This window comes from Enoplosus armatus, chromosome 11 (genome assembly GCF_043641665.1).
Source record: "Enoplosus armatus isolate fEnoArm2 chromosome 11, fEnoArm2.hap1, whole genome shotgun sequence".
NCBI lineage: Eukaryota > Metazoa > Chordata > Actinopteri > Centrarchiformes > Enoplosidae > Enoplosus > Enoplosus armatus.
In genome coordinates this window covers 15,320,360-15,346,043 of record NC_092190.1, presented here as the reverse complement: position 1 = coordinate 15,346,043, position 25,684 = coordinate 15,320,360, and the positions used below count along the sequence as shown (strand labels likewise).

Genomic DNA, 25,684 nt, shown 5'->3' with positions numbered 1-25,684 from the left:
ACACTATAATGGTCTATGCAAATATGCAGTATAGTCTGTGGTTTAAAAATAAAAGGCTAAAGGAATTAAGCAGTATTAAAATTCATCATGATAGTATTTCCTACTTTTATAACATCAGTAATATTGTAATGTAATCCCATGTAACAAAAGGTAATACTGGCACTGCATAAAAACATGAAATAAGGGAGGAGTTTTTTCACACAAACATTGAAATACAATGGAAGCTGAAGAGAAATGCACCTCTTTTTGACAAATTGTGAAGTGGGAATCATTAGGTTCTATTTTAAAAGGTACCCTGTGAAGTCTTTGAATACTAGTAGGTCTACGGACCAGTGTTTTCATGAGTGGATCCCCTTTTTGTTTGGACCTCCTCCAAAGGCAAACAGACGCATTTGCATGTGCACTAGAGCGTGGCAACACAATACACGTCTGATCCACTACTCAACAGTCCATGGCAGTAACGAAGCAAAAACAAAAGGCAGGGAAGAAGAAGACTTCTAGCAAACGTGAAAGAAAACAAATGTTTTATGAGTGAGATGCCTTCAACCTAATGGTTCCACACAATGCTTTTTGGTAAGAAACACTGAATGTAAACACATCTTTACTTATTTACAAGAAAACTCCACAGGGTGCCTTTAATTAAAAATGCATTATCTTCATACTATGTTCATGATCCCTGAATGCTACTTCAGACTTATATGGTGCCATTTTTGATCAAGATTTTAAAAATAGAATAGTTAAAGTTTAGATGTTCAACATCTTTGAATCTCACAAAATGTTAAACTGAGAATAATCCCATACAACACTGTCTGTTGCAGTCATTATAAGACACTTTTTCTCACCAGTGGTGCTGGTGTTAGTAATAAATATCAGAATTGATGTAAAATACCAGGCTGTCACGAAGGATCCACATTCAACATACAACCTACAAAATATTTGCAGATTTACTGGTTGAACGTTACAGTAATACATGTTTGGCAGCCCAATCTTGGCCTTTTGAGCATAAGGTTCAGTCATAGTGGCCACTACAGACCTGATTGCACAACTCTGAAACCATAAAAAGTAAAAAATACACCATAAAACAGTTAAAATATCTTGTATATTCCTTACAAATAAATGTCACTTTTAACACTGCTTTTGGCACTTGTGTGTGTCAAGAAAGTCAGAGGTCACATCATAAAACAATTTTCCAGTGCGTGGGCTGTTCACATTCTTTCTCAGTGTCCCCACAGAAACGATTGTATGTAGTTTTGGGGTCAAAACCCAGGATCTCCCTCTCTTCATGTATCCGGAAAGAGAAAGTGGACACTGATGTTCCTATGAAGAATCTGAAAAGATACATTTATTAATGAATAACTAAATAAAAACATAGCAAAATGTGATGCAAGAGATGTACACCATGGAAAATTACATGACCATGAGGCACACAGCGAGAACAGCAGGTAAAGTTGCTCTGACTAGTTTTTCAAGTTTAAATATTTTCCATGGGCAGTTTACCTACCTGTGGCAAGGCTGCTAAAGTTAGCCACGGGGTGAAATACAGTAACAGATAACTCGTTAGTCCTCAATAATTACCTTTTTAAAATGTTAAATTATTATTATTAAAACCTTTGTCTTTATTTTAAATTAGTCTACACACAACACTCCAAAATGACAAAGCAACAAGAGTCTACAGCCGTATTAGCAGTTCTGTGAGGCTGAACTTAAGCACAGTGGTGCTTTAAGCTAAATACTGAAAACATCAGCATGCTAACATGCTCAAAATGACAATGCTAACATGCTGATGTTAAGCAGATATAATATTTACCATGGTCACCATCTTAGTTTAGATTGTTACCATGCTAACATTTGCTAATTAGCACCAAACACAAAGTCCAGCTGAAGCTGATGTAATTACTTTTACAGGTATTTGGTCATAAACCAAAGTATTGGACAAATTAATTTGATCTGATGATGCTGCTAGATGAAAAGTCTCGGGAAACGTGAGGAGGCAACAAGTGCCGCAAAATTATTTTCTAAAATGGAAAATGTTGGAGGTTGAATTTACAACTAATCATGTGGGACATAACAGAGTCTGGATTTAAATGAATGACAACACAGCTCAGCACTTGTAATTAACAAGTAAGTCATAAACTGATATGATATATGCTTCTTATTGTCGGACACCAATAAGATGACTGATAAACCGTTGCTAATGATTAGCAACAGTTTATCAGTCATCTTTTCGGTATGCAATCTCATGCAATGATGTACATAAAAAGTAATTTACCTCGCATGGGCACATATCCACTGGTCAATGATGGCCACCCCTCCATCTTTAAGGAGCTCCAGGTCTTCTGTGGACGGCTCAAACCGCACCATCTCTGGCAGCAACCTCTTCAGCTCCTTCAATTCTACAAGATTACATACATACATACACAGTTGTATATAAGCATTTACGTATTTTATAAATACTACTAGGTCTTCTTATTACAGTATTATCATTATAATACACTGAATTCTTTTTTTTTCCAATAAAACCATCAACCACCAACCGTATCAACCTTCAAACACAATTTCAATAGCTACAAAATACTGAATATTACAAATGAAATTTCTCCATGCATTTAAATGTACAATAAATTGTAAATCGTCTCTGAATGTGTTGGCATGTCATCACCTTCCCCGTCTGCATCTGTCGCAACAAACACATGGTCGAGTTTGTGCTTCTTCATCAAGCTGCGCATTTTTTTGACTGCCCCCTTAAGGCTGGGCACATCCTCTCTGTGACCCCAGATAAAGTCCTTCCTGCGTAGGTGGACCCCCAGATATGGACCACCTTTGGCTGAGCCCAGTTTGGCCTGAGGAGGAAACAAAGAAACAACAGACCACTGTTAAATCATTGCTTAAAACCTAAAACTTGATCATCAAAAGGCTGAAATTAATGGTTGTGTTCAGAATTAAGTGATGTAAAATCTACAAATGCAGACTCAAACAGCATGAACGTACACACAGATGATTTAATGACAATTTATAGCACTAAAAGAGTATTCTGAAGGTGAAAATTCCACTGTTTTATAGTTAACAGCTTAATTAATTAATTTCATTAGCAGATAGATACTAGATAATTTATGGCTGAAAGAGCCGACAAGTTTTATGGAAAATATTTTTTATCAAGTGTTGATGAATGAAATTTGACGGCAAACAGGTACTAAGCAGTAAAGGGTGTGACTGACTGATCTGATTTGCTGACGTGGTTAGCTCAAAAATTCTCAAATACGTAAGAGCCAGAACTTAAATGATGCGAATGCACTCCCAGCAAATAATGGGACATGGTACACACATGGCAACATATATAGGAAATTGTAACTGTCGCATGGTAAATACTGCATCATTTACTGTACATTTCCACAGCCTGAATTCCACCTGCACAATCACTTAATCATGCCACAATAACATACACTGACTCACTTTCATTCGAGTCCAGTCCTCACTGTAAATGGTACGGTCTCTGTCATCTGTAGAGTTCAGGTACTTTGCTCTGAAGTCATCTGCTATGAGTCGCAGGTGCTTGGCAAAAACCATACTGCGGCGGGTCTACATCAAACACAGACAATCGCAGAAGCTCCCACGTCAGGTTTACTTTCAACATAGTGCGCCTTAAACTCATGGCTTAAAGATACCCCACAAAAATCGAGGCCATATGTTATTTTCAGTTAGAACACAGTTAGCAATGTTACAGGGTAACAGTACATCTAAAACAGTGGTTCTCAAAGTGGGGCCGGGGACCCCCAGGGGTCCTTGACGGGGTTCCAGGGGTTCCCCAGCAAAAAGGGGAATCATTCATTTTCACTACAATTCCAACCATAAGTAACACAATGACTGTATGACTATTTTGGTCATGGGTTTCATACGCTTTCTGTAATAAAACATCTAAAAGCAAAAATCCTATCAGATGGTGGACGCTGGGACCAAATCTTATCAAAGGGAGTCCGTGGTCTAATTTGTGTCAGTGTAGGGGTCCTTGATGTGAAAAAGTTTGAGAAACACTGATCTAAAGCAACCGACATCTACTAACGCTGAGCTCAGGTCAGATCAGATATCCTAATGTTAATACAGTAAAACGAATATGACCAACAACACAAAAAAAAGGTATGATATTAGCCTATTACTTACATCCCAGTAATCCTTCCCAGCATAGTGATCGTGGAGGAGTGTCTCTGCTCGGTCAAGCATGACTGATCTGCAAACAGCGGTATACAAACAGATCTGAGAACTGTAAGTAATACCACCCTTGAATAACAATGAAGTCAGATCATCTTTCAGCTATTCACAAATGGAAGAATCAAAGACTCCACTGTGTTATAGGGGAGCTATGCTTAATACTTTTGTTTTCTATTTTAACTACACACTGATATGTTTGGACACATATCGATGGCCAAAGCGCAAAACCTCCTATCTGCAAAATGATCCAGGAAAAGTGGGGAAAAAACTCCTATGTGCACTTTGTGAGGCACTAATACCTAGTCGGTATTGTTAACACATAATATAGTAATATAGTCCCAAAACAATGTATTATGTATTGGGTATCCCTGACAAATAGCATTCTGCAAGAAAACAACAAGTTTTTTTTGGTTTCTCAAAAAAGTGTATTTTCAGATAGGAGGTTTTGCTCTTCGGCCATCGATATGATCAATTTTGTGTCTAGAAAGTTGACATGTTGGTAGTTTGTTACCTCACCTCATATCTAGTCAGTTAGCTAATGTAGACCATGGGATTAGTAAGGGTTAATCACTCCATATTAAATTCAACTTAATTAGCTTTCCTGAAATTGTTGTGCTATTTAAAACAGCCATAAACCAATTATTTACTAATGTAAAATGAGCTGCTCTTTCTCATGCTGTAACTCAGACATGTGATAGAGCAGACACTAAAGACAAGACAGTCCACTGTGTCACAGTAACCTCACTTTTGTGCCAGATTTAAGTCTTCACATTATTCACGTTCATAACATTACTATATTTACACTTTTTTTTTAAGATCTCTCGCTTCCTTTTGCCTTGCAGTTACACTGTGTAATTGAATTTATTAAAACATACTCAGCTTTCAAAAAGACATACAAAGATAGTATTCAGAGATTTGGAAGACAATGAAAATGCCACTATTGGTACAATATACTGGCAAGATATTCTAAAATCATAACAAAATAACCCAGCGGGTCTGGTAAGTTTCTCACAGCACAACTTCTCATGCCTTTACCAGTACACTTAATATGCTGTACATTTTTACACACTGTATATGTATGTGTATAGTCAGTGAATTTTATGTCAAAATGTCGCTCTGTAGACTCACGTTGCTGTGATGTTTTTCTGAAGAACTGGGGCCATGATGGAGGCATGGCCTTGGGCAGATATACATGTTACATTTCGAGCTCTCGTCTCCTCGTAGCCCCAAAACCAACCCCTTTAGAAAGACACACAAACAAGATAAATGAGACAGTTGATGATGAGTGAAGAGGAGAGGGATGTGCGAGCAGGAAGGAGATGGATATCATTAATACAGAAATACTGTGAATGTGATCAATCACTATCTGAAGTAGGTCTACTGAATGATTCTTCTATAATTACAATTCATTTGCTTTGACACTTGAGCTTAATGAATCTCTTTCATGTAGCAACAATAAACAAAGGGCATGACAGAAAACGTTTGATAACCGCTGGATTCAGAAAACGTCATGACAACGATGACAAAAACTGTAGTCAAGGGTAAATACTACATCAGTCAGGATAAAAACCCCAGTCTCTGATGTCAAACTCAAACTATTTATACACGCAGCCACCACATGAACTCCACACCCTTACATTACATTACATTACATTGCTACTGCAAAATAGTTATATGTGAGCAGAAATAGTAAGAAATAGGGTTTATCTTTTTACACTGTGTGTTTTAAATTGCTGTTGTGAGTTTTGTGCACTCTGACGTTTTACCTGTAGTAGCCCTGTTTATCTTTGGAGAACATCAACTTCTCAATGCACGGCCGCTCATCAACTTTCTCCTCCCATTTCCCGTCAGTCCATCCCTCTGCGTAGTTCTGCAATACCAAAACCTGGTCTATGAATGGCCCTCCATTCTCTGGAACCAAGGGAGGAAGAAAACACACTCACTGGGTGTTTGGCCTCAGCACACTTAAACTGAGCTAAGGAGCACCCTGTTTTAATGGCTGAGTGGTACTGCACATTGTGAAAATGACAACCTCTCATTAAATGTAACTCTATTTTGGGTCACCAAAATGAAAAGCTCACCAGCGATGAATTCCTCGTACTCAATGACAGGCACGTTGGCCTGCAGGCTAGTGAGGCTGAAGAACTCTCCCCATGGGATGCGGACCTGGTGGATGTTGGGGCTCTGCCAGTGGTAGAGGCGGCCCCATGGGGGAAGCACCAATACCCAGTCATCCCCCTCTTTCCTCAAAGTCTTCACCAGGGAGGCCATGCGGATATAGACATCTCTCCGCAGATTGAAACCCTCCGGGGGGTTCACATCATACAAAAGGTACCTGAGATTGCAAGAGAGGACATGAGGTCTTTGAGTTTGAAAAAAGCTTTGGATGGGAAAAAAAGCTGCAGCAAGTTCTTTGGTCAGTGAACACAAGTATCATCTATACAAGAAAGGTAGGGCTATATTTGTCATATTGCAGCTGATACCTTCCAGATTATATTTACTCAAAGACTTACAGGAAGATATCACACATATATATACTGTATATATAAATGATATCTTCTTGTAAGTATATATATATATATATAGTTAAGGTGATCTAGCCTCATACTACCTTATGTCAACAAACCTAGTAGTGATAGTAGTAGTGACAGACCTATGTGACACATATCGCATCCCCTAACTAATGCTAAATTATTTCATAAATTTAAACACGAATGTTGTCCATCATTTATAACTACCATATTCGGTTTAATCAAATAAATCCACCCTTAGAAATCACGGATAAGGTTACTGTCTTGACCAAATGAGACCCCTTACACCCCGATTCTCACATTGTTAGTAGCAACCTTCTAATTCCACCGTTACTCCTAACGTAATGCTGTTGAGGGCGGAAAAGAGATTGTATTACTATCAAAAGCTACATGATGAACCATTTATATGCCAAAGTTCACTACAACATAATAGTGTTTTTGCAAATTGTGTTAGGTGATATGTCTATAAAGAGTGTATGGTTCTAATGCGCAATAAGTCTTTAAACTAGGTCCACCTTTAGCTAACGTTAACGTACTGGGGTTACCTCTAATCAAGACCGCAGGGCTCATCAATACAAGCGGTCAAGTCTGGTAAACGGGAAGAAAATACAGGCTTGAAAGGACAAGAGTGTAACCTGAAGCTGTAGTTACCGTTACTATTGAACATAAGTGAACAACTGGAACTAATTTTACGTTAGCAAAACGTTAGAGTAGCTAGCTAACAGTAACTTAACATGTCAGTAAACTCACCGTAGATCCCGAGCGGCGGCGATGGGTACTGTAGCCGTGTGGCTTGCACTGAACACATTGTCAGTGCTTGCCGTTTGAAATGCTGCAAACGCGACGAAAATCGACAAAAAGAATGAAGTAAAAGAATAGATCGAAGCAATGAATACCAATGGTATATGCACTGCTCTGTGCGCCATATTTCCTCAGAGCCACGCACTTCCGGAACGGTAAAAAGCGTCTGTACAGTTGCCGGGCAACCAGTAACGACATGCAGCCAGCATTTTACCTTCAGTGACAAATGTCGTTTTTGTGTACATAGGTTTATAAACATATTGTTGCAATGTCTACAGCATTTTTCAACTATTTCTTCTAAGATTAGATGTGAATTTAAATGCATGTGAAATCTGAAATTCAAGAAATGTAAAACTTAGTACCATAATTCAGTCAATGAAACTGTAAAAAGAACTAACCCAGCTAGATGTTCACTTGAATTTATTTGCATAAGAAACAGCCACAGTACAATATAATTGAAAATGAATGAATGAAAATTAAAACATTAAGTGAAAGAGGTTACCATTACAATCTAAGGTTTTTTTCACACACTATCACGCTGGCATGGCTTATTAGGCTTACTAGGACGACTTGAAAAGGACCAAGCCACTGTTAATGTTACTGTGTTACATTATCGCAGACCCACACACACAAAACAGTCCAAGATTCACCAAAACAAAAAATCTACAATGATCCCATGTGGCCTGAATTCATCAGGAAACTTGATAGAGGTCTGCTCCCTAACTGTCACTGAGAACACATCACTGGATGTTATCCTGGTCATACGTCACTCCCAGTTGTCTCCTGGCCTCATCTATAACTTCTGCTAACAGGCTGGAGTGAGCCCACGGCATCCCTGGACTCTCCTTCAGTCCTACAGGGGAGCAAGCAATCACAAACAATGATAAGCAAGAGGCCACAACAAGATACAATCTCATGTCACATTTGCAACCACAAATGTGTGCATTCACACACAAAGGACTGAAAATGTTAATAAATAAAACAGATCAGATCAATATGGATCAATTGTAAATGCTACAGTTGTTCTATTTTTATGCATTAGATCTTGTACCTCTCAGCAGACAGTGGCGGACCTCCTCAGCTTCATATCGTAGACCTGTGCTGTTGGTGAAGTTTAGTGGCATGCCAGCCTCTGGCAGGGGGAACTGCATCTCCTTCCCATTCACCTCCAAGGTTGTTGGGCACCACATATGGTGGGGTACCTGATGTGGAAATCAGTATCATGTAACTCACCTTGCATAAAGTGTTAGAGCCATTCATACAAAGGATAAATATTTGTAAATACCGGTAGTTGATATTTTGTATTACTTCACTGGTGCTGACCAGACCATGAGTCTGTATTTTCATTGTGGAGCCACAGCAGTGAGATGTTGCTATTCCTGCTCACAAGCTGTGCGGGAAAAATGTGAAGTTTGGCTGTGGTTCCTCAGCCTCAACTTTACTGGGGTTTAACTGTGCTTGGAGCTCAATGCTAACATGAGCGTACGATTGTTGACAATAGCCTAGGGTTAACATTAACATTAGCTAACATCAGCATATTAACAGACGTGTGTTATTTGGTCCTGCATGGAGATGTTTCAACTTTTCTTACTGCATGCTGTACCTTATTGGTTACCTTAATTGTGCCTTTGGTCCCAGTGATAACCGCATCACAAATCAGCATCATGGTGACTGAACAAGTGCAAATGGCCAGTCTGTTTCCAGAGAACCTCAGGACCAAAACGGCTGTTCCATCAACACCTGGACAAAAGATGTCGCGAGAGCTTTGATACACCTGGAATATAAAGTGCCTTGTAATTTCTTTTATAAAGGACTTCTGGATTCTGTGATGTACCTGTGTCTATGCAATGCCCTGTGGCTTGGATGGACTCGGGCCTCTCGCCATTAAAAACCATGAGGATAAACTGAACACAGTAGATGCCCAGGTCCAACAGTGCCCCCCCTCCCAACTTCCTCTCAGCCAAGCGAGGGACGTGGGTGAGTGGAGCCCCCAGATCAGCCCTCACCATCTGAACATCACCCACTTCACCCTGTCCCAGCAGTCTCCTTACTTCAAGGGACACGGGAAAGAAACGTGTCCAAATTGCCTGCAGGGAGACATAGAATGGTTTGAACAGATACATGGTGAATGGTAAATGTGATTTTGGTTTTAAAAATGACTATATTTAGTTACCTCCATGAGAAAGACACTGTTGTCTTTGGCTGCAGTGATGAGTTCCTGGACCTCCCTTGAATTCATGGCCAGGGGCTTCTCAATCAGCACATTCTTTTTGGACTTCATAAAGAGCTTGCCAGTACTCAGGTGGTGAGGATGGATGGTGCCAATGTACACCACATCTAGAGGGAAAGATTCAGTGAGTGGCCTAAAGACACTTCAGCTGAGTAGAAGTTGTTAATTCATTTTAGACCAAAACATTACACCTTATGCTGACAGAAGAACCCACCAACGTCTGGATCTTTTGCCAAGTCATTATAACTTCCATATGCTCGAGGGATGTTGTGCTTTTTGGCAAATTCTTCAGCATGCTGCAGGTCCCTTGCTGCAACAGCCACTATCTGAGGATGAGCAAACAGTCTTGGCAATGCTGCATTTATGTGTAGTGATTTCTATTGAATGAATATTTACAATGTAAGCAGAAACCAGTAAACCGTAAATCAGTTAAGAAAACAAGACGCAATTTAACAAATGAGTAAAGCAATAAACCTTGAAAGATAATTTCACTTATTACCCCATTACATTACAGGATTTACTGACTCTTTTGGATAGGTTTAGAGTCACACTAATTTGCTTGCTCAGTGTTTGTGGACAACTTCTAGTAGTGAAAATATAACAGACGGAATTGTATGGAAAGGAAAATGCAGTCAGTAGACTACTGCAGCACAAGACAAAATTATGCATGCAGTCATCCTCTTCACACATGCACAGTTACACGCATTCACATGTGGTAGCGTCCCAGTACAGCCACAGTCTGACATGTATTTGGGATTAAGGGTTTTTCTCAAAGACACCCCAGTTGCGGTAGTGAAGCAGGGGCAACCTGAGGTTATGACTAATGGGAACCGACGTTGATATCTCTATATTTCTTACAGGATTAATAGCTCTGTGTGGTTATATGTTTATATGATATATTAATTTACAATATTTTCAAGTTAACCCATAAATGTACTAAAGCGCCGTCTGCAGTTAAAACGCAGAGTTTATGATGAATTGTTTACCACATTTGTGACGTAACTTAATCGCAGAGAACACAATTTCCGCTTTATGCAACGTTTGGGTAACTTCAGTTGTGTGCGTTACATTAAGGGAAAACACTTCGTCGAAAGTTACCTTGTGGTCTTCGAGAGTTAGGGTCCGTAAAGCAACCGAGAAGTCATGACTAATTTTGCCTGCACTGCATATTCCCCAGCGTGTTGCCATTGCAAGCTAGCTATGATTAACAACGAAGTAAAGTTCAGCTAGCTTAGTTTAGCTGTTACATGTAATTTACACAACCCTTTGCTCTGCTGCAGTCTTCACAACCTCCCCTAGGGGGCGCCACCACACTGGATAAACAGCACATGGGATATCCCGCATATGCAGGCCTGTATTGTATACATAACATATCACAGAGAGATTTCGGAGTTAGCTTGATAATTTATCATTAATCAAAGCCAAAAGAGCAGTTCTGAGGTTTCAGCAAAGTTATCCAGCAGTGTCCGATAAAACTAAGGATATCAGTCCATTTACCCCAATCTTGTTCAGGGTCGGAGGTGTCTGGGTCTAGTTTATGCTTAGAAAACAGTGAAAACTCTTGCTAAAGCTCGTCTCCGTTTTACAGTACAATACACGGTCCACTCCCAATGAGATCATTATAAATTACATAAAAAGATAATACGCCAAATACATCAGAGACTGAGATGTGTGTGAGCGGTTCTGTATGAAAGAGACAAAGATGACAAAACCTTAATCTTTTATTTAGTACAAGGTCAGCTGACCAAAAAATCTTTCTTACTAAACCACGTTAGAACCGCCCTGGAAAATCACTTCCATGTCACCAAAGGTGGCTTCACAAGCTGGATTATACTGGACCCTAGTGGCTGAGCTATAAAACTACAGACAGTCCAACGAAGTTTGGTTAATGGCACAACACTAGCTCTACACTTAATGTATGTGGTACAAACAATTATAATGGATTTAAGTGGGCGTAAAATACGATACAAATATGGTCATGTCACAAATCATATATAAAAATGTTTCATTACTTAAAGAAACAGGATTCATTTTCAAAGTAAAAAATATCAGGCAATATATTTGGCGGAAAGATTTATTGGGCATCAACACGTTTCAAGCTTATAAAAAAAAAAGAATCAGGTTATTGCACGATGTTTTCTCTTCGATAAAACAAATGAATAAACTGGTGTAAATGGACAAAAAAGCTGTTGAAAGCTTGATGCACAACAAAGAAATAACTTCAGACCTTTACAAGTAGGTAGGTCGATTTTTAATTTAAAAAGTTAAGTTAATAAAAAAACAAAACAAATCTTTCTCAATTTGAAACCAACAAGCAAAAAAAAAATTCTACTTCTTAAATATTTTCTATTTAAAAAAATAGACTAATTTTGTCCCTGAAAATAACTGGCAAATGACAGCTAAGCCTGTTTAATATTCCTCTCCTTCCTCATCCTCTTCAAATGAGTCGATCCCAACCTCTTCATAATCCTTCTCCAGGGCAGCCATGTCTTCTCTGGCCTCTGAGAACTCTCCCTCCTCCATTCCCTCCCCAACATACCAGTGGACAAAGGCTCTCTTGGCATACATGAGGTCAAACTTGTGGTCGAGACGGGCCCAGGCCTCAGCGATGGCTGTGGTGTTGCTCAGCATGCACACGGCCCTCTGCACCTTGGCCAGGTCTCCACCAGGAACCACTGTTGGAGGCTGATAGTTGATGCCCACCTTGAAGCCTGTGGGGCACCAGTCCACAAACTGGATGGTGCGTTTGGTTTTGATGGCTGCGATGGCCACATTGACATCTTTGGGCACCACGTCACCACGATACAGCAGACAGCAGGCCATGTATTTACCATGACGAGGATCACACTTCACCATCTGATTGGCTGGCTCAAAGCAGGAGTTTGTGATCTCAGCAACTGACAGCTGCTCATGATAAGCTTTCTCAGCAGAGATGACTGGAGCATAAGTGGCCAGAGGGAAGTGGATGCGAGGGTAGGGCACCAAGTTGGTCTGGAACTCTGTCAGGTCAACATTCAGGGCTCCATCAAAGCGAAGCGAGGCTGTGATGGATGAAACTATCTGGCTGATGAGGCGGTTCAGGTTGGTGTACGACGGGCGTTCAATATCGAGGTTCCTGCGGCAGATGTCATAGATGGCCTCATTGTCCACCATGAAGGCACAGTCAGAGTGCTCCAGGGTGGTGTGGGTGGTCAGGATGGAGTTGTAAGGCTCCACTACAGCTGTGGAGACCTGGGGGGCCGGGTAGATGGCAAACTCAAGCTTAGACTTTTTACCAAAGTCAACAGAGAGTCTCTCCATCAGCAGGGAGGTGAAACCAGAGCCAGTTCCTCCACCAAAGGAGTGGAAGACCAGGAAGCCTTGGAGACCTGTGCACTGATCAGCCTACAGACACAATTAAGAGTGGAAAACAACAATGAAAAGCAAAGCATTACAAAGGCTACACTTGTTTTAACAGAAGAAGCCTACAGACAAAGCCATCCTTAACTGCTTTACTCTTCCATTCTATAACCTAGCTAAAAAACTCATAATGCAGAGTGAGGTCTGTGTGAATGGGAATTAAAACCTAATGACTACCCCTAAAGTACCTTACCAGTTTGCGGATTCTGTCTAGGACGGAGTCAATGATCTCTTTGCCGATGGTGTAGTGGCCACGGGCGTAGTTGTTTGCTGCATCTTCCTTTCCTGAGATCAGCTGTTCAGGGTGAAAGAGTTGACGGTATGTTCCCGTGCGCACCTCATCTGGGAAATGAAAAGACAAAAGCAACCATTGAGAAAATAAACTAATCTGTTATAGGAAGTGCTATTAGTGGATAAATAATTTACAGGCCCACTTAATACACCTCATTCTTTAAGCTATCACGCCATGCAGATGAAAAGTTGAGGGGTAAGTAAGACAACTTCATCCTCAAAACATAGTTCAATATAACACCTTTATTGTGTAGGATATTGACAACTGGATGCACAATGTCTGTAGAGAATGATGGATGGATGATTAGAATAACTTCTCAATTTTCACATGAAATCTCTTATCTGTGCCACAAAGGAATATACTACCATCTTCTGAAATTGCTCATTGCTGATATCTAAAAATAATAACAAGCTCCACATAATAACACTACTGACCAATGACCGTGGGTTCCAGGTCAACAAAGATTGCTCTGGGGACGTACTTCTGAGCCCCAGTCTCACTGAAGAAGGTGGTGAAGGAGTCATCGTGGCCTCCCACAGGCTTGTGGCTGGGCATCTGGCCGTCCGGCTGGATGCCGTGTTCAAGACAGTAGAGCTCCCAGCAGGTGTTCCCCATCTGGACGCCAGCCTGGCCTACGTGGACGGAGATGCATTCACGCTGGAAAAGAGAAGGGAAATGTAGGAGGCCAGCTAAAATGGCAAGACAAAGAAGGGAAGGATTGCATACTCATAGCAACTGTGCGTTGTTCTTTTCCAATGAGTTAAGAGGGCTTTAAACCAAGTGAAGGATGTTGACTTTTGCTTTGCAGATTATTATGAATAACAAAAAGGTTAACAAATTGTAATCACTACCTGATTTTATACATACACGCTATGTGCCAAAGGAATCATTTAGAAATTCTGCCACTAGGTGGAAGCAAAGAGATATATGGGGGAAAGACGTTTGACGTTGAAGGAACAAGCAGAACACATTTGCTACAGCTGTCACTGGATCTCATGTGACTGTTTGAGTGAGGCTCGTGAGCTGAAATGGAGGTTGAGTTCAGAGAACAACTGAGCATTTAACATGTATGCTACAAAGAGGACCCAAATAAAAAGACACCACTAATGAAACAAACAAAAGAACCACACAATACTGTAACTACATATGGTGTTGTTTTTGCTCACTATGTTGAAAGCAATGAATGAAAAAGTAGCTAGAATAGGGAATTGGAGAAATAAGATTGATTAAAGTCAATTGAATTTTTCACTTGGGTTTTGCTGGACACAACAGATTAACTTGGAACTCACTGCGGGTCAGAATAAGTTTGGGCAATGTGACGATATGTACCTTGAGACAAAATAAATGTGTCAACTATCAGAGATTTTACCATATATTTTATACAATGGTAGCTGTCCCTTTAACATCTGGTAATATTGGCCAATTGCTGGCAACGTTGCAAATCCATGAGACAGACTGCTTAATGGCAATCCTGAATAGTGAATAAAATCAATGTGATGAAGAACCTTGATTTGTCAGTTCAATTTACAATAATATGTACCAGAGAAAAGAAAGCAAATCTTTGCATATGAAAAGATACAACTAGGAATATTTGATTTCCTATTATTAATTATCAAAATGAATGCACTTTTTCTTCAGGACCTAGACTAAAATATCTAATATAATATAAATAAGTGTTTGGGTTTAAATAAGTAAGCATTGCGAAACCATCCTCCTATTACTTTATTCCACTCCATACACCAGTGACAACCTTTGACGTACTTCATATATCCCCACTTCTTGTCATGTCAGGCTGTTATTTTTATCCTTCTCAATGATCAGACAGACAAGGGAAGGTGCTGGTGGCTGAGGGGTGGGGGGCAGTGTAGCTGGAGGGTTTCAGAGATTACCCTGTACAATTTTAGAGTCAGTGAAATCTCACTAAATCCATGCTGATCAACAAGGATTTTAGCTCTATTTAATACTTCATCACAGGGAGCAATCAAAGCAAAGGTGACCCTCCCCAGACTGGCCTGGGTTTCCAGGTCAGCAGAGCTCTGCGCAGCAGCTATTTTGGGTTCCTCATGCTAACCTGACACCTCATAGCACAGGCTGACTGTTTCAGTAAACACTGACTAGCAGTCCCCAAAATAGTGGTCACTGGCAGGTTGAATTTTAGACCTGATCTGCTTAAAGTTTTCTGCGACCTGCAAACAATTTCTAAAGTTAAAGTTGAAAATGATAAATGTTAAGGCTGTCAAAATGATGTTACTTGAATGCTGGGATATTCAAGACAAAAGTACTCTCAAACTGCCACATTTTTCTATCCCTAAAACCTGTCAGGGTGTGTCTGTATATGACGTAAACAAGGGAATGTCTGAGGTTCCACCACATGGACTTGAGATTCCAGTTTTGTTAGTGACTAAAACTATGAGCAGAAATAAATACTGTAAAAACTGTGAAACAGAGTGAGAGAAGGGAAAAGTCAATGAGATAGAGAAAGAGAGCAATCAATTTGTTAAAAGCTTTTTTCAGGTCAGTAGACATGAAAAGAAATCCCTTAATACTCCATCGTCACAGTGCATTCTGCCTCTATAACAGGAAAATAGACATAATGTACCATAAAGACAAGGTGAGGATGGATAATGATTTAATGGAACCATGTCCAAACCTAAACTGCCATGTATTTAGTTCATTATGACATATTGGCTTAACTATTGGTTAACCATGCTTCAAGAGTAAAAGCATACATATTATTTAATTATTTGTGTGTCTTCCCATTGTGTATGTTTGCTTGTTGTTTGAATGTTGTTTGTTGTTTAGCTTATTCTTCCAACACATCCTAAACCAGATAAAGACAAAATCTGCCATCCACAGATCAGTGTCAAAAAATATGTCAATATGTCAAAATCCAATCCATGAACCATTTAGCTAAATGTATGCCCTTTCCTCAATGCCTTAGATCAAATGATCATATTTGTAAACTGTAAACTAATGCCCAGAATGCCATACAATTTGATGTGGATGAACACTATTGATTGTGATGAATAATAGATAACCCCTTGGTCTATCATGTGGTGATGCCCCAGTCTGACTCAATTGATGTGGACCAACTTGATAAACCCTCACTGGCTGACTATTCTGCATCCGTCTCCCTTCAGGTCCATCTGTTGCTGTTTTTTTTAACGGTAAAAAGGGCAGCTAGGTCAGGCAGTCCAAGACTAGAACCATCATTGCACGCAATATACAGTAACCGATTGGCTCATGACATTTGCTGAGCACATTAATGCCTCCAAGATAAGCCTCTCTTTAGAATTTAGTGCTGTGATGACCTGTTCTGATGAGTCATGCTAAAGCTAACGCTGACTTGCACCCCATTGTCCTACAACCATGGATTATGCCAATTCTAAAAATATCTTGCACAAAGAGTGGAGCAGCAGTGTGAATTCACTTATGATCCTTGGTCCATTTATTTGTTCATTTTTTACTTTTCCTTTATGCATAAGTTGTTATTTATGATCAGGCTAAATAACCGTTATAGCTCTATGCTGCATATTTAGTGTAGCACATTCAATTTTATGGATCAGGACTATTTGATCAGGGTGGGTATACTGTAGTAGTGTACACAGTGCACAATGATATCATTTGGTTTTTATAAGCAGTACTGACAATACTAACACGCTGTGTTTATACTACACTGTGCAAACACAACACAAAGGGTGTGTGTGTGTGTGTGTGTGTGTGTGGACTACCTCAGTTCCTGACACTGACACAGAAGTCTATCCATAGTTTAGGCCTATGTCAAACTGCAAGGTTATCTCTGTTTCATTTGGAAGGGATTGGCTATTAGTCCCAATTTTCTGTGAATAACGAGTGCCTTTGCTTCGTACTGTGTGAAAGCAACTTTCAAATTGTGGTTTAAGTTGCAGAAGCCCAACCCAAGCCACAGTCTACATTCATTTCATTTGCAAATACAGTCACAGTTACAACTTTACCATGGCTGCTTGAATTTGGAGGGAAAGGATTCTTTCCTGCAACACTTGCCTTGTCTCAGTCTGTGCTGACATGTTGATGGATTTGTGTCGCACCTTAATTCCTTACCGACTCATATGAATAATCACACACACCTAACCACCTAGTGGCCTAGAAATATTCTAAAATCAAGGATCAAGCAGTCCTCTTTCATGTAATCTGAAAAATACTGGACTATTGATACAATAAATACACAAACAAAAACAAATCGCGCTAAATATATCATCTACGTTAAAAGTTTGTCTCCCCTGATGTGCTGAAAATGTAGACTTATTACCACCTGCTCATCCAGGCCAGCAGCCAGCTCAGCTTTATTACCAGTCATTGAGTCTATTTCTGACACAAGTGCCCTGCTACAGGAGGGCACAGATCTGGGAGCAGCTGACAGTTGCTACATCGCACCTTTAGTCTGACACACTTTTCAAGCACATTTGAATACTGAAAACTCACTGAAGCCCAACGTAAAAACTAAAACTGCTGACGAAAAGTTTTCTCAGTTATGGGTGCTAAATAAACTTTGGAGTGGAAGTTTCTAAAACATACACGTACCATTGTAGCTTCGTAGTAGAAAGTCCTTTGAACGCGACTTGCAGCTGGTTATGGGTTATCTGTAGCTTCTCACACAGCAGCCGTCAATGTGGTCCGAGTGAGTGAGTATTGCCAGGTGGGCGAGGAGCTGGCACGCTATATTCAACTGCTAACCACTCCCACCTGACGCTGTGACGTGACCGCGCACTGTGGGCGCACGGGCCACTTTACAAGGTACAGTCTGTCATTCATTAAAAAAATACTGAGTTCAAGAGTCCCACTGTTATTATTATGTAACAGACTGGCCTGCTCCTTTCGGTATTTGAGGTGCTATGTCCCCTCAGGGTTGCCGTAAGGCAGGAGTGGTTAGCGAACTTCCGCTTTTGGCTTGTGCGAGAGAAAATAAGAAACTGTTGCTGTCGTACGTCTCTTTGTCCCGTTTATTATTTTCCTTTTAAATCTGCCCAGTTCGGAGAACCCAAGACGCTCGGTTACAGTTGTGAATCTAAGCGTTTCAGGTTCAAGCATAATCACTGCGGGGCGTTTTTTCTTTTAGGTGTTTTACAAGCACGCAAGACCAACTAATGTGTGTCTGTGGCTCAATGTTCACGCGGTGCACACAGAGACAGCAAACCCCTGCAGAGGCTTCAGAGGCAGCTCAGTTTAGTATGCTCTTCAAAGCATATTTTATAATGTGAGAAAAATGTATGGCAGGAGAAAGAGGATTGTATAGTTCTGGGGCGGCTCTTTAGAAAGCCCAGTCACCATAGCACAGGGTGTCTAGGTTGCAGCAAGTGACTGTTAACGAGAAAATATCCATATTTCACAGACAGAGGCAGTTTAAAGTATTAAATTACAGAATACTAAACCAGCAAATGTGTAGTGCAAACTGGCATTTTTTATTATATATTTACTTCAGGTGGAGACATTATCAGCTCACAGCTCAGCAGAGAGGCATAGTGGATTCATACTCTTAACACAGCACAGGGGAGCCATTTGGCCTAAATGAAGCACTGAATTAGTCATGTTTCCTCTAATGCAGTGGTTCCCAACCTGAGGGGGGGTCGCCAAAGCTCCATGGGGGTTCATGAGTTCCTATTGATTTTAAGGGTGTAAGAATTTCTAGATATATATATATTAAATATAATATACATGCATTTAATTAATTTCTGTGAAGAAGACAACTAAATGTAAAGGTTATTTTAGATTTCTTTTGAATTTTTCAAGCCAGGCTGCTTGGACTATTAAAACTTATGTAGGACAGTGAAATTAAAAGAAAATCATAATATGGACATAGAATTGTGTTCCTAAAAATAGAAGGAAAAATTGTCAGATACATTTCAATATTCACAGGAAATAGTCAGTTTAGAATTTTATACAAATTGCTAGTTTTACACACACTTCCTGCAGGTATAAAGTTCACTATTTAGATCAATTGTACAGTTCATTGTTCTGTGCTGTTATTGTTTTTTATGCAATGAATATAGATATTTCAAAAGAAGTATGCTACTTTACCCCCCTTTTTTAAATTGTATTTGGGTGGTGGCCGGTCTTCAGTGTATATACAATGGTAAAATAGGGGTCCCTTAAGAAAAAGGTTGGGAACCACTGCTCTAAATCATAGATTGTTTCATTTATATGCAGCAGAGTTTCCTAACATGATGATGGTCTAAATGCTCTTCGAAGTCTTCTCCACTCTGTCAATAATACAATCCGTACAGGGAAACACTGAGTAAGGTTTTTTTTTTTGTTTTTTTTGCATTAATCATTCATCCATTTTACTTGCCAATACATCACTTGCTGTAATTTCAAAACCCCATCATTTTTGGTGCCCAAATCCAATCCTGCCCATCCCATCAATTCACACTGCCCTGCTTGCCAACTGATAACATATTGTTTCACAATTGTATTTACCCCTTCGCAAGAGCTGTGTATGTGTGTATGAAAGGGTCATGCCTGCAGTCAGTTATCCTGTGGGTGGGGCAGACATCCTGCAAACCAATCCATAACACCAACCCTCCTCCTCCGCCATTTTACTGGTTGTGCTGTCATTGTAACCTTCTGAAAGCTAGAGGTCGTAGTTGCCTCAACATAAGTCACTGAATGAGTAAAACAGTGTGACAGACAGTCCATGTGTCATCTTGGAATACAAGCTTGTTTCACTACTACCCCACAGTGGGTCCTACAAAGTGTTTTTGTATTTGTGTCACACTGCTTGCTCAATAAAATTGAAAATATTTTGAGTTTTTTCAACATATTTATCTCTCACAACCTTAAAATTGTGCAAATTATCTCATCATCTCGTTTTTTTTTTGTTCTGCCCTGGGTCTCTTTCTTTCTTGTCAACACTAGCATTATTATGACCTATTAGTGAAAAGACTTAATTGTGGGGCGTTGGGGACATAACAATAGAAGTGGGACATAGCTCTATAGCAGGCAACACCTATTAAGAGCAAAACACAGGAAAGAAGACAAAAAAGCGAGGTGTGTGCTTTCCCAGTGATATTTAACTCATTTAGCTTCAGCTTTAACTTATTTATTAGCTCATTTAACAAAAACAGACCTTCACGTTTACTATATTTTGTGTTGTACAGCATTAAAAAGTATTGCATGATTGCCTACATTACAATCATCCCTGTCTTCTCTACAAGGGAATAAAACACACTGCAGGTACATGTGTTAAGCACCAATGTGAAACCATCATTTGGCATAACATTGCGTACCATTTACACCATAGTACTCATACATAGTGAGCTTTGTGTTAAAAGGATGTGATACCGACATCAATTACCTCGTTGTTACTGATGAGTCTCACAGCCTCAGGAGAGAAACTGACCTTAAAATGAACAGTGGTGCAGTTGATGCTGTGGTATCACCCTTAGCTTCCTGGCTGCCACAAATATGTTCAAGACAAACAGGCTTATAGTCAGTGAGAGACGGTTTAGTGATGAGTTAGTCTAATTTTCACTTTTGATTGACACCCACTCCTTGTTTGGGGGGGGGGGGAGGTAACTCTGAATGCAGTCAGATATAAAGATGGTGATAGGAAGGAGGAAGTCCACATGACATTTGTGAATGAAGAAGAAGCCATAGATTGCCACATTGTTTTATTTCAAGTAGATTGGTATGAAGATATGGTTTGAAATATTAAACTATAATATTACAGAGGTTTTGAAAGTGGTTTGACTTGTTTTGAATATCACAGTGCTGAGCATTCTGCCTTTGAGCCATGGCATTGTATCATCAGTTTAAGTTATTCCTGCCAACTGAAACAGGCTCCACTGCCACCAAACTGAAACCCATTTTGAGAGGAATTGTGAACATGTGAACCTATTGGATACGAATGGCTTTCTGGGCTTAGAAATCCAAGTGGAATGACACTCAAGGTGAACGTAAACAACCATGATTTTGTGCCTGATAGTAACGCTGTTTCTGTGCTTTACTTTTATGTTGCATATTATGAAAACCACTCTGCAGGCAGTTTCTGTTTACTCCATTTAGGCAGCTGACGCCTTATGAGGCGATTCACATGTATTCAGTTTCTCTACTCTCCCAAGGGGTCGAGGAACTAACAGGGAAGGAGGAGCAGGTCTCATATATATTGTCTTTCTTTATAAAGACTGTTTATAAAGACGAAGTTAGGAAAAGAGTGTGGGAAAGGGTTTGACAAACAGTTTATTGTATTTTAATAAACCTGTACATTTTAGTTTGTTAAAGGTGCCATTTGGATTCAGAGCAGATGTTATGTTATGTTAAATTCTGTCTTTCCATAAAAATACATTTGAACAAAAAATTAAAGTGTCATCATGTATTTTTAGCATGCATTTTGTGTGAGTATTTTCTTCTTCAAAAGAACAATAATGAATCTGCTGAAGATCATAGTCTACTTTTTGCTCAGATGCTTCTTCATTATGAAAGTGGAAGCAAAACATTGATGGATTCAGCAAACCATTAAGTTATTAATTAAGTCATATCTCAATATTATGACATGACAATATGCCATTGAAAAACTAAATATTAGTGAATAAGTATTGTTTCCACCATGTCTCAATTCCAAATTTTCCAAATTAATATATACATAGGGCATATACTTCTTTGACAGTGACACACTTCAGCAGTTGGATAATTTCTCTGACTCTGTTGCTGATCATACATGTTCCTACTCAAAAGAACAACCTCAAAGCAACAGGAGTTTTTTTTATCCTGTCATAAGCCACATCATAAAGTCATGCATTAGAAACTGCCAAGTCAAACTACATTAGGTTACCTTCCCCTCATCTGGGGTTCTGCTTCTGCTTTCTGAAATATGAGGTGCACACACACACCAGTACAAAACACTCACAGGCTCACACAATGAACAGGGTGGTGACCTCCTTTTTGCATTGTGTGTATGTCTGTCAAGCGGATGATCTTATCCTGGTCTCATCAGTAGGTTCTCTGATTACAGCCCAGATCAAATCTCTGTTCACGTTAAGCTGCAGGTATAAAAAAGCAGAGTAGCACAGTTGTCTCCAGCACTACATCTTCTTACCGATACCTGGACATTGGAGAAGAGAGATAAACTATGGTAAGAAATGGTTTGCTAGGATGAAACTTACTGTAAGTGCGTATACTGTATTTATTAACAACTGTAAGATCGTACTGTCTTTGTTCAAAATTAATTAATTTTTATTAGTGTGAGATAATGTACATTAAGACACAATGAATCAGTCTTTTTGATCTGCATTAGTCCATGACAGACAGAGCAGAGTAGATCATGGTAAGTGGATATAAGTAGTTGTATTGTGTATAGCAGAAATGTGTAAAGTAAACAGATGCTTCTGGTGGCTGAACAGTGTTGCTCACTCTCTGCAGCGGGAGTGTATCTCCATTCATGTGGGCCAAGCTGGGGCTCAGATTGGCAATGCATGTTGGGAGCTGTACTGTCTGGAACATGGGATCCAGCCAGATGGACAGAAGCCCACTGAAAAAACAATTGGAGGCGATGACTCCTTCAGCACCTTCTTTAGTGAAACAGGGGCAGGGAAGCATGTTCCCAGGGCAATCTTTGTCGACCTGGAACCTACTGTCATTGGTCAGTGTCTGTTATATAGCTAATAATATACTACATAGATTGGATGTTTTCATGCATTTATGTCGTTGTATTATTAACAAAGCTATGTATATACAGTATGTATTAGAGAATAAACGTTAGGGTTGCGGGTTGTTGCATTTTACATTTGTATACATTTGCATTAAATTTTCTTACATTAAAATCAGTTGATCGTGATTCAACTTTTGACGTTCAACGTTCACTTATTCAATAAATCTGTTTGTCAACATTGTTTCAATGTCCAGATGAGGTGCGTACAGGAACTTACCGGCAGTTGTTCCACCCTGAGCAGCTGATTACAGGAAAGGAGGATGCTGCCAATAACTACGCCCGTGGACACTACACCATCGGGAAGGAGATCATTGATCTGGTGCTGGACAGGACTCGTAAACTGGTGAGACAATCTGAGAGTGCTGTGGTTGCATGTTTCTAGTATACTGCACTTGTTTTTTGCTAGAAAGAAATAATTTGTGAATTTATTTTTACATCCTTGCTATCATAGGCTGATCAGTGCACTGGCCTGCAGGGATTTCTAATCTTCCACTCCTTTGGTGGAGGAACTGGCTCTGGTTTCACCTCCCTGCTGATGGAGAGACTCTCTGTTGACTTCGGTAAAAAGTCTAAACTTGAGTTTGCCATCTACCCGGCCCCCCAGGTCTCCACAGCTGTAGTGGAGCCTTACAACTCCATTCTGACCACCCACACCACCCTGGAGCACTCTGACTGTGCCTTCATGGTGGACAATGAGGCCATCTACGACATCTGCCGCAGGAACCTCGATATTGAGAGGCCGACTTACACCAACCTGAACAGGCTCATTGGCCAGATTGTGTCTTCAATCACAGCCTCGCTTCGCTTTGATGGAGCCCTGAATGTTGACCTGACAGAGTTCCAGACCAACTTGGTGCCCTACCCTCGTATCCACTTCCCTCTGGCCACTTATGCTCCAGTCATCTCGGCTGAGAAAGCATATCATGAGCAGCTGTCAGTTGCTGACATCACCAACACCTGCTTTGAGCCAGCCAATCAGATGGTGAAGTGCGATCCTCGTCATGGTAAATACATGGCCTGCTGTCTGCTGTATCGTGGTGACGTGGTGCCCAAAGATGTCAACTCTGCCATCGCAGCCATCAAAACCAAACGCACCATCCAGTTTGTGGACTGGTGCCCCACAGGCTTCAAGGTGGGCATCAACTATCAGCCTCCAACAGTGGTTCCTGGTGGAGACCTGGCCAAGGTGCAGAGGGCCGTGTGCATGCTGAGCAACACCACAGCCATCGCTGAGGCCTGGGCCCGTCTCGACCACAAGTTTGACCTCATGTATGCCAAGAGAGCCTTTGTCCACTGGTATGTTGGGGAGGGAATGGAGGAGGGAGAGTTCTCAGAGGCCAGAGAAGACATGGCTGCCCTGGAGAAGGATTACGAAGAGGTGGGTACTGACAACATGGGGGAGGAAGATGAAGGAGAAGAATACTGACTTTCCTAAGGCTTGCATTTAATCATGGTTTTAAAATGGGACATTTGGCTTTTTTGTAGTGAAGAAAAATGTATGTCAAAATAACACATTTTAAGAATCCCTAATGTTATTATTACCATGAAAACACAGTGAAATAGTGTAATAAAAAACTCTTAAAACATCTTAAGTATCTCTTCAAATAAATTGCACCATGAGGAACTCCGATATTCTACCTATATATAGTATAATCTTCATACTGTGACCCACATTCACCAAACCTAATCCAGAATCTTAGCTGAACATCTTCAAGCTTGAAAACACGATTTCATTTTACAGACTCATTAGTTATGGTACATGCATTCAAAGCAAATAAAAGAATTGTGATCGAACGTATCTTGATTTGAGCCTTTAAAGCTCTTTTCTGTCTGCAGTCTCACACTGAGAAACTTAGGCCAAACCCTCTCTTTTGTGCACCTCCCCCCACTGTCCCCTCCCATGTGGAATGTAAGCTATGAAAGGGCTCCTATGTCAGTTCCTATATGCCATTCAGCTGTGACTCTGTGAGAGCGGGACAGAGAGAGAAAATAACTGACTAACTCACTGACTAGTGTTGTTTGTGTAGCTCATACTCAGACAGTGGCCTACAGCAACAATAGGATCCCAGTTATTTCTGAATCACAGCTCTGTGATCCTAAGCAGTTGTTGAAAAGTTGCATCAAGGACACACAGAAAACTGGCCTCTACATTTCTTGGAAGTTTTGTTTGTTTTTAATAATTTACATTTCAGTGGTGTGTTAATTTACAATGTGATGTTTCTCTTTGTATTCTGAATCAGCTGATTAAACTGAAACACTGCATACTGCCATGTCATTTGTGTCATGGGCCAGGGCATTTACTTCCCTTAAAGTATATGTCTTTTACATTTGACAATTAACAATAAAGAACTCCACAGACTTCTCCTATGTTTCAGATCAATATTGTGTGATTACCCGTTTAATGATTTGATATTTAAAGACACAGGGTGGACTGTGTATGTTTATTGATGAGTGTGTGGGTGCCGATGCGTGCATAAAATAAGCATAATCATCCTCCTAGCCCACAGCCCTTGTAAAATGGACATATATTACATGTTGAGAAATCT

General features: G+C 40.1%; 4 protein-coding genes across 4 annotated transcripts; 1 reads left to right on the top strand and 3 right to left on the bottom strand.

Moving 5' to 3' along the window:
- Positions 1–1,174: 1,174 nt before the first annotated feature.
- pofut2 (protein O-fucosyltransferase 2) lies at positions 1,175–7,660 on the bottom strand. Its single transcript, XM_070915026.1, has 9 exons — positions 7,485–7,660; positions 6,285–6,538; positions 5,970–6,114; positions 5,332–5,442; positions 4,156–4,222; positions 3,451–3,576; positions 2,660–2,840; positions 2,270–2,393; positions 1,175–1,328 (listed from the first exon to the last, which is right to left on the bottom strand). The coding sequence occupies exons 1-9, from the start codon at positions 7,658–7,660 to the stop codon at positions 1,175–1,177; spliced, it is 1,338 nt and encodes a 445-aa protein (XP_070771127.1).
- Positions 7,661–7,981: 321 nt separating this feature from the next.
- LOC139292545 (trans-1,2-dihydrobenzene-1,2-diol dehydrogenase-like) lies at positions 7,982–10,953 on the bottom strand. The gene is made up of 7 exons (XM_070914903.1): positions 10,864–10,953; positions 9,980–10,091; positions 9,709–9,872; positions 9,370–9,622; positions 9,151–9,275; positions 8,587–8,737; positions 7,982–8,388 (listed from the first exon to the last, which is right to left on the bottom strand). Exons 1-7 carry the CDS (start codon positions 10,951–10,953, stop codon positions 8,276–8,278), a joined length of 1,008 nt encoding a protein of 335 aa, XP_070771004.1. The 3' UTR covers positions 7,982–8,275.
- A 520-nt stretch (positions 10,954–11,473) lies between these two features.
- LOC139292830 (tubulin alpha chain-like) lies at positions 11,474–18,114 on the bottom strand. The gene is made up of 4 exons (XM_070915223.1): positions 18,017–18,114; positions 13,891–14,113; positions 13,358–13,506; positions 11,474–13,149 (listed from the first exon to the last, which is right to left on the bottom strand). Exons 1-4 carry the CDS (start codon positions 18,017–18,019, stop codon positions 12,175–12,177), a joined length of 1,350 nt encoding a protein of 449 aa, XP_070771324.1. The 5' UTR covers positions 18,020–18,114; the 3' UTR covers positions 11,474–12,174.
- A 5,255-nt stretch (positions 18,115–23,369) lies between these two features.
- On the top strand, positions 23,370–24,564 carry LOC139292902 (tubulin alpha-8 chain). Its single transcript, XM_070915303.1, has 2 exons — positions 23,370–23,481; positions 23,590–24,564. The coding sequence occupies exon 2, from the start codon at positions 23,674–23,676 to the stop codon at positions 24,562–24,564; it is 891 nt and encodes a 296-aa protein (XP_070771404.1). The 5' UTR covers positions 23,370–23,481; positions 23,590–23,673.
- Positions 24,565–25,684: the final 1,120 nt, after the last annotated feature.

Coding starts and splice junctions, on each gene's coding strand:
- LOC139292902 (XM_070915303.1), top strand. CDS start 23,674: ATGGAGAGACTCTCTGTTGACTTCGGTAAAAAGTCTAAACTTGAGTTT.
- LOC139292545 (XM_070914903.1), bottom strand. CDS start 10,953: ATGGCAACACGCTGGGGAATATGCAGTGCAGGCAAAATTAGTCATGAC. Junction 9,873..9,979: donor GGCAAAAGATCCAGACGTTG/GTGGGTTCTTCT, acceptor CTTTCCCTCTAG/ATGTGGTGTACATTGGCACC. Junction 8,738..9,150: donor GGACCAAAGGCACAATTAAG/GTAACCAATAAG, acceptor TTTCCACATCAG/GTACCCCACCATATGTGGTG.
- LOC139292830 (XM_070915223.1), bottom strand. Junction 13,507..13,890: donor CCTGGAACCCACGGTCATTG/GTCAGTAGTGTT, acceptor TTCATTTCCCAG/ATGAGGTGCGCACGGGAACA. Junction 13,150..13,357: donor TAGACAGAATCCGCAAACTG/GTAAGGTACTTT, acceptor TTGTGTCTGTAG/GCTGATCAGTGCACAGGTCT.
- pofut2 (XM_070915026.1), bottom strand. CDS start 7,660: ATGGCGCACAGAGCAGTGCATATACCATTGGTATTCATTGCTTCGATC. Junction 6,539..7,484: donor GCCGCCGCTCGGGATCTACG/GTGAGTTTACTG, acceptor TTGCAATCTCAG/GTACCTTTTGTATGATGTGA. Junction 5,443..5,969: donor GATAAACAGGGCTACTACAG/GTAAAACGTCAG, acceptor GTCTTTCTAAAG/GGGTTGGTTTTGGGGCTACG.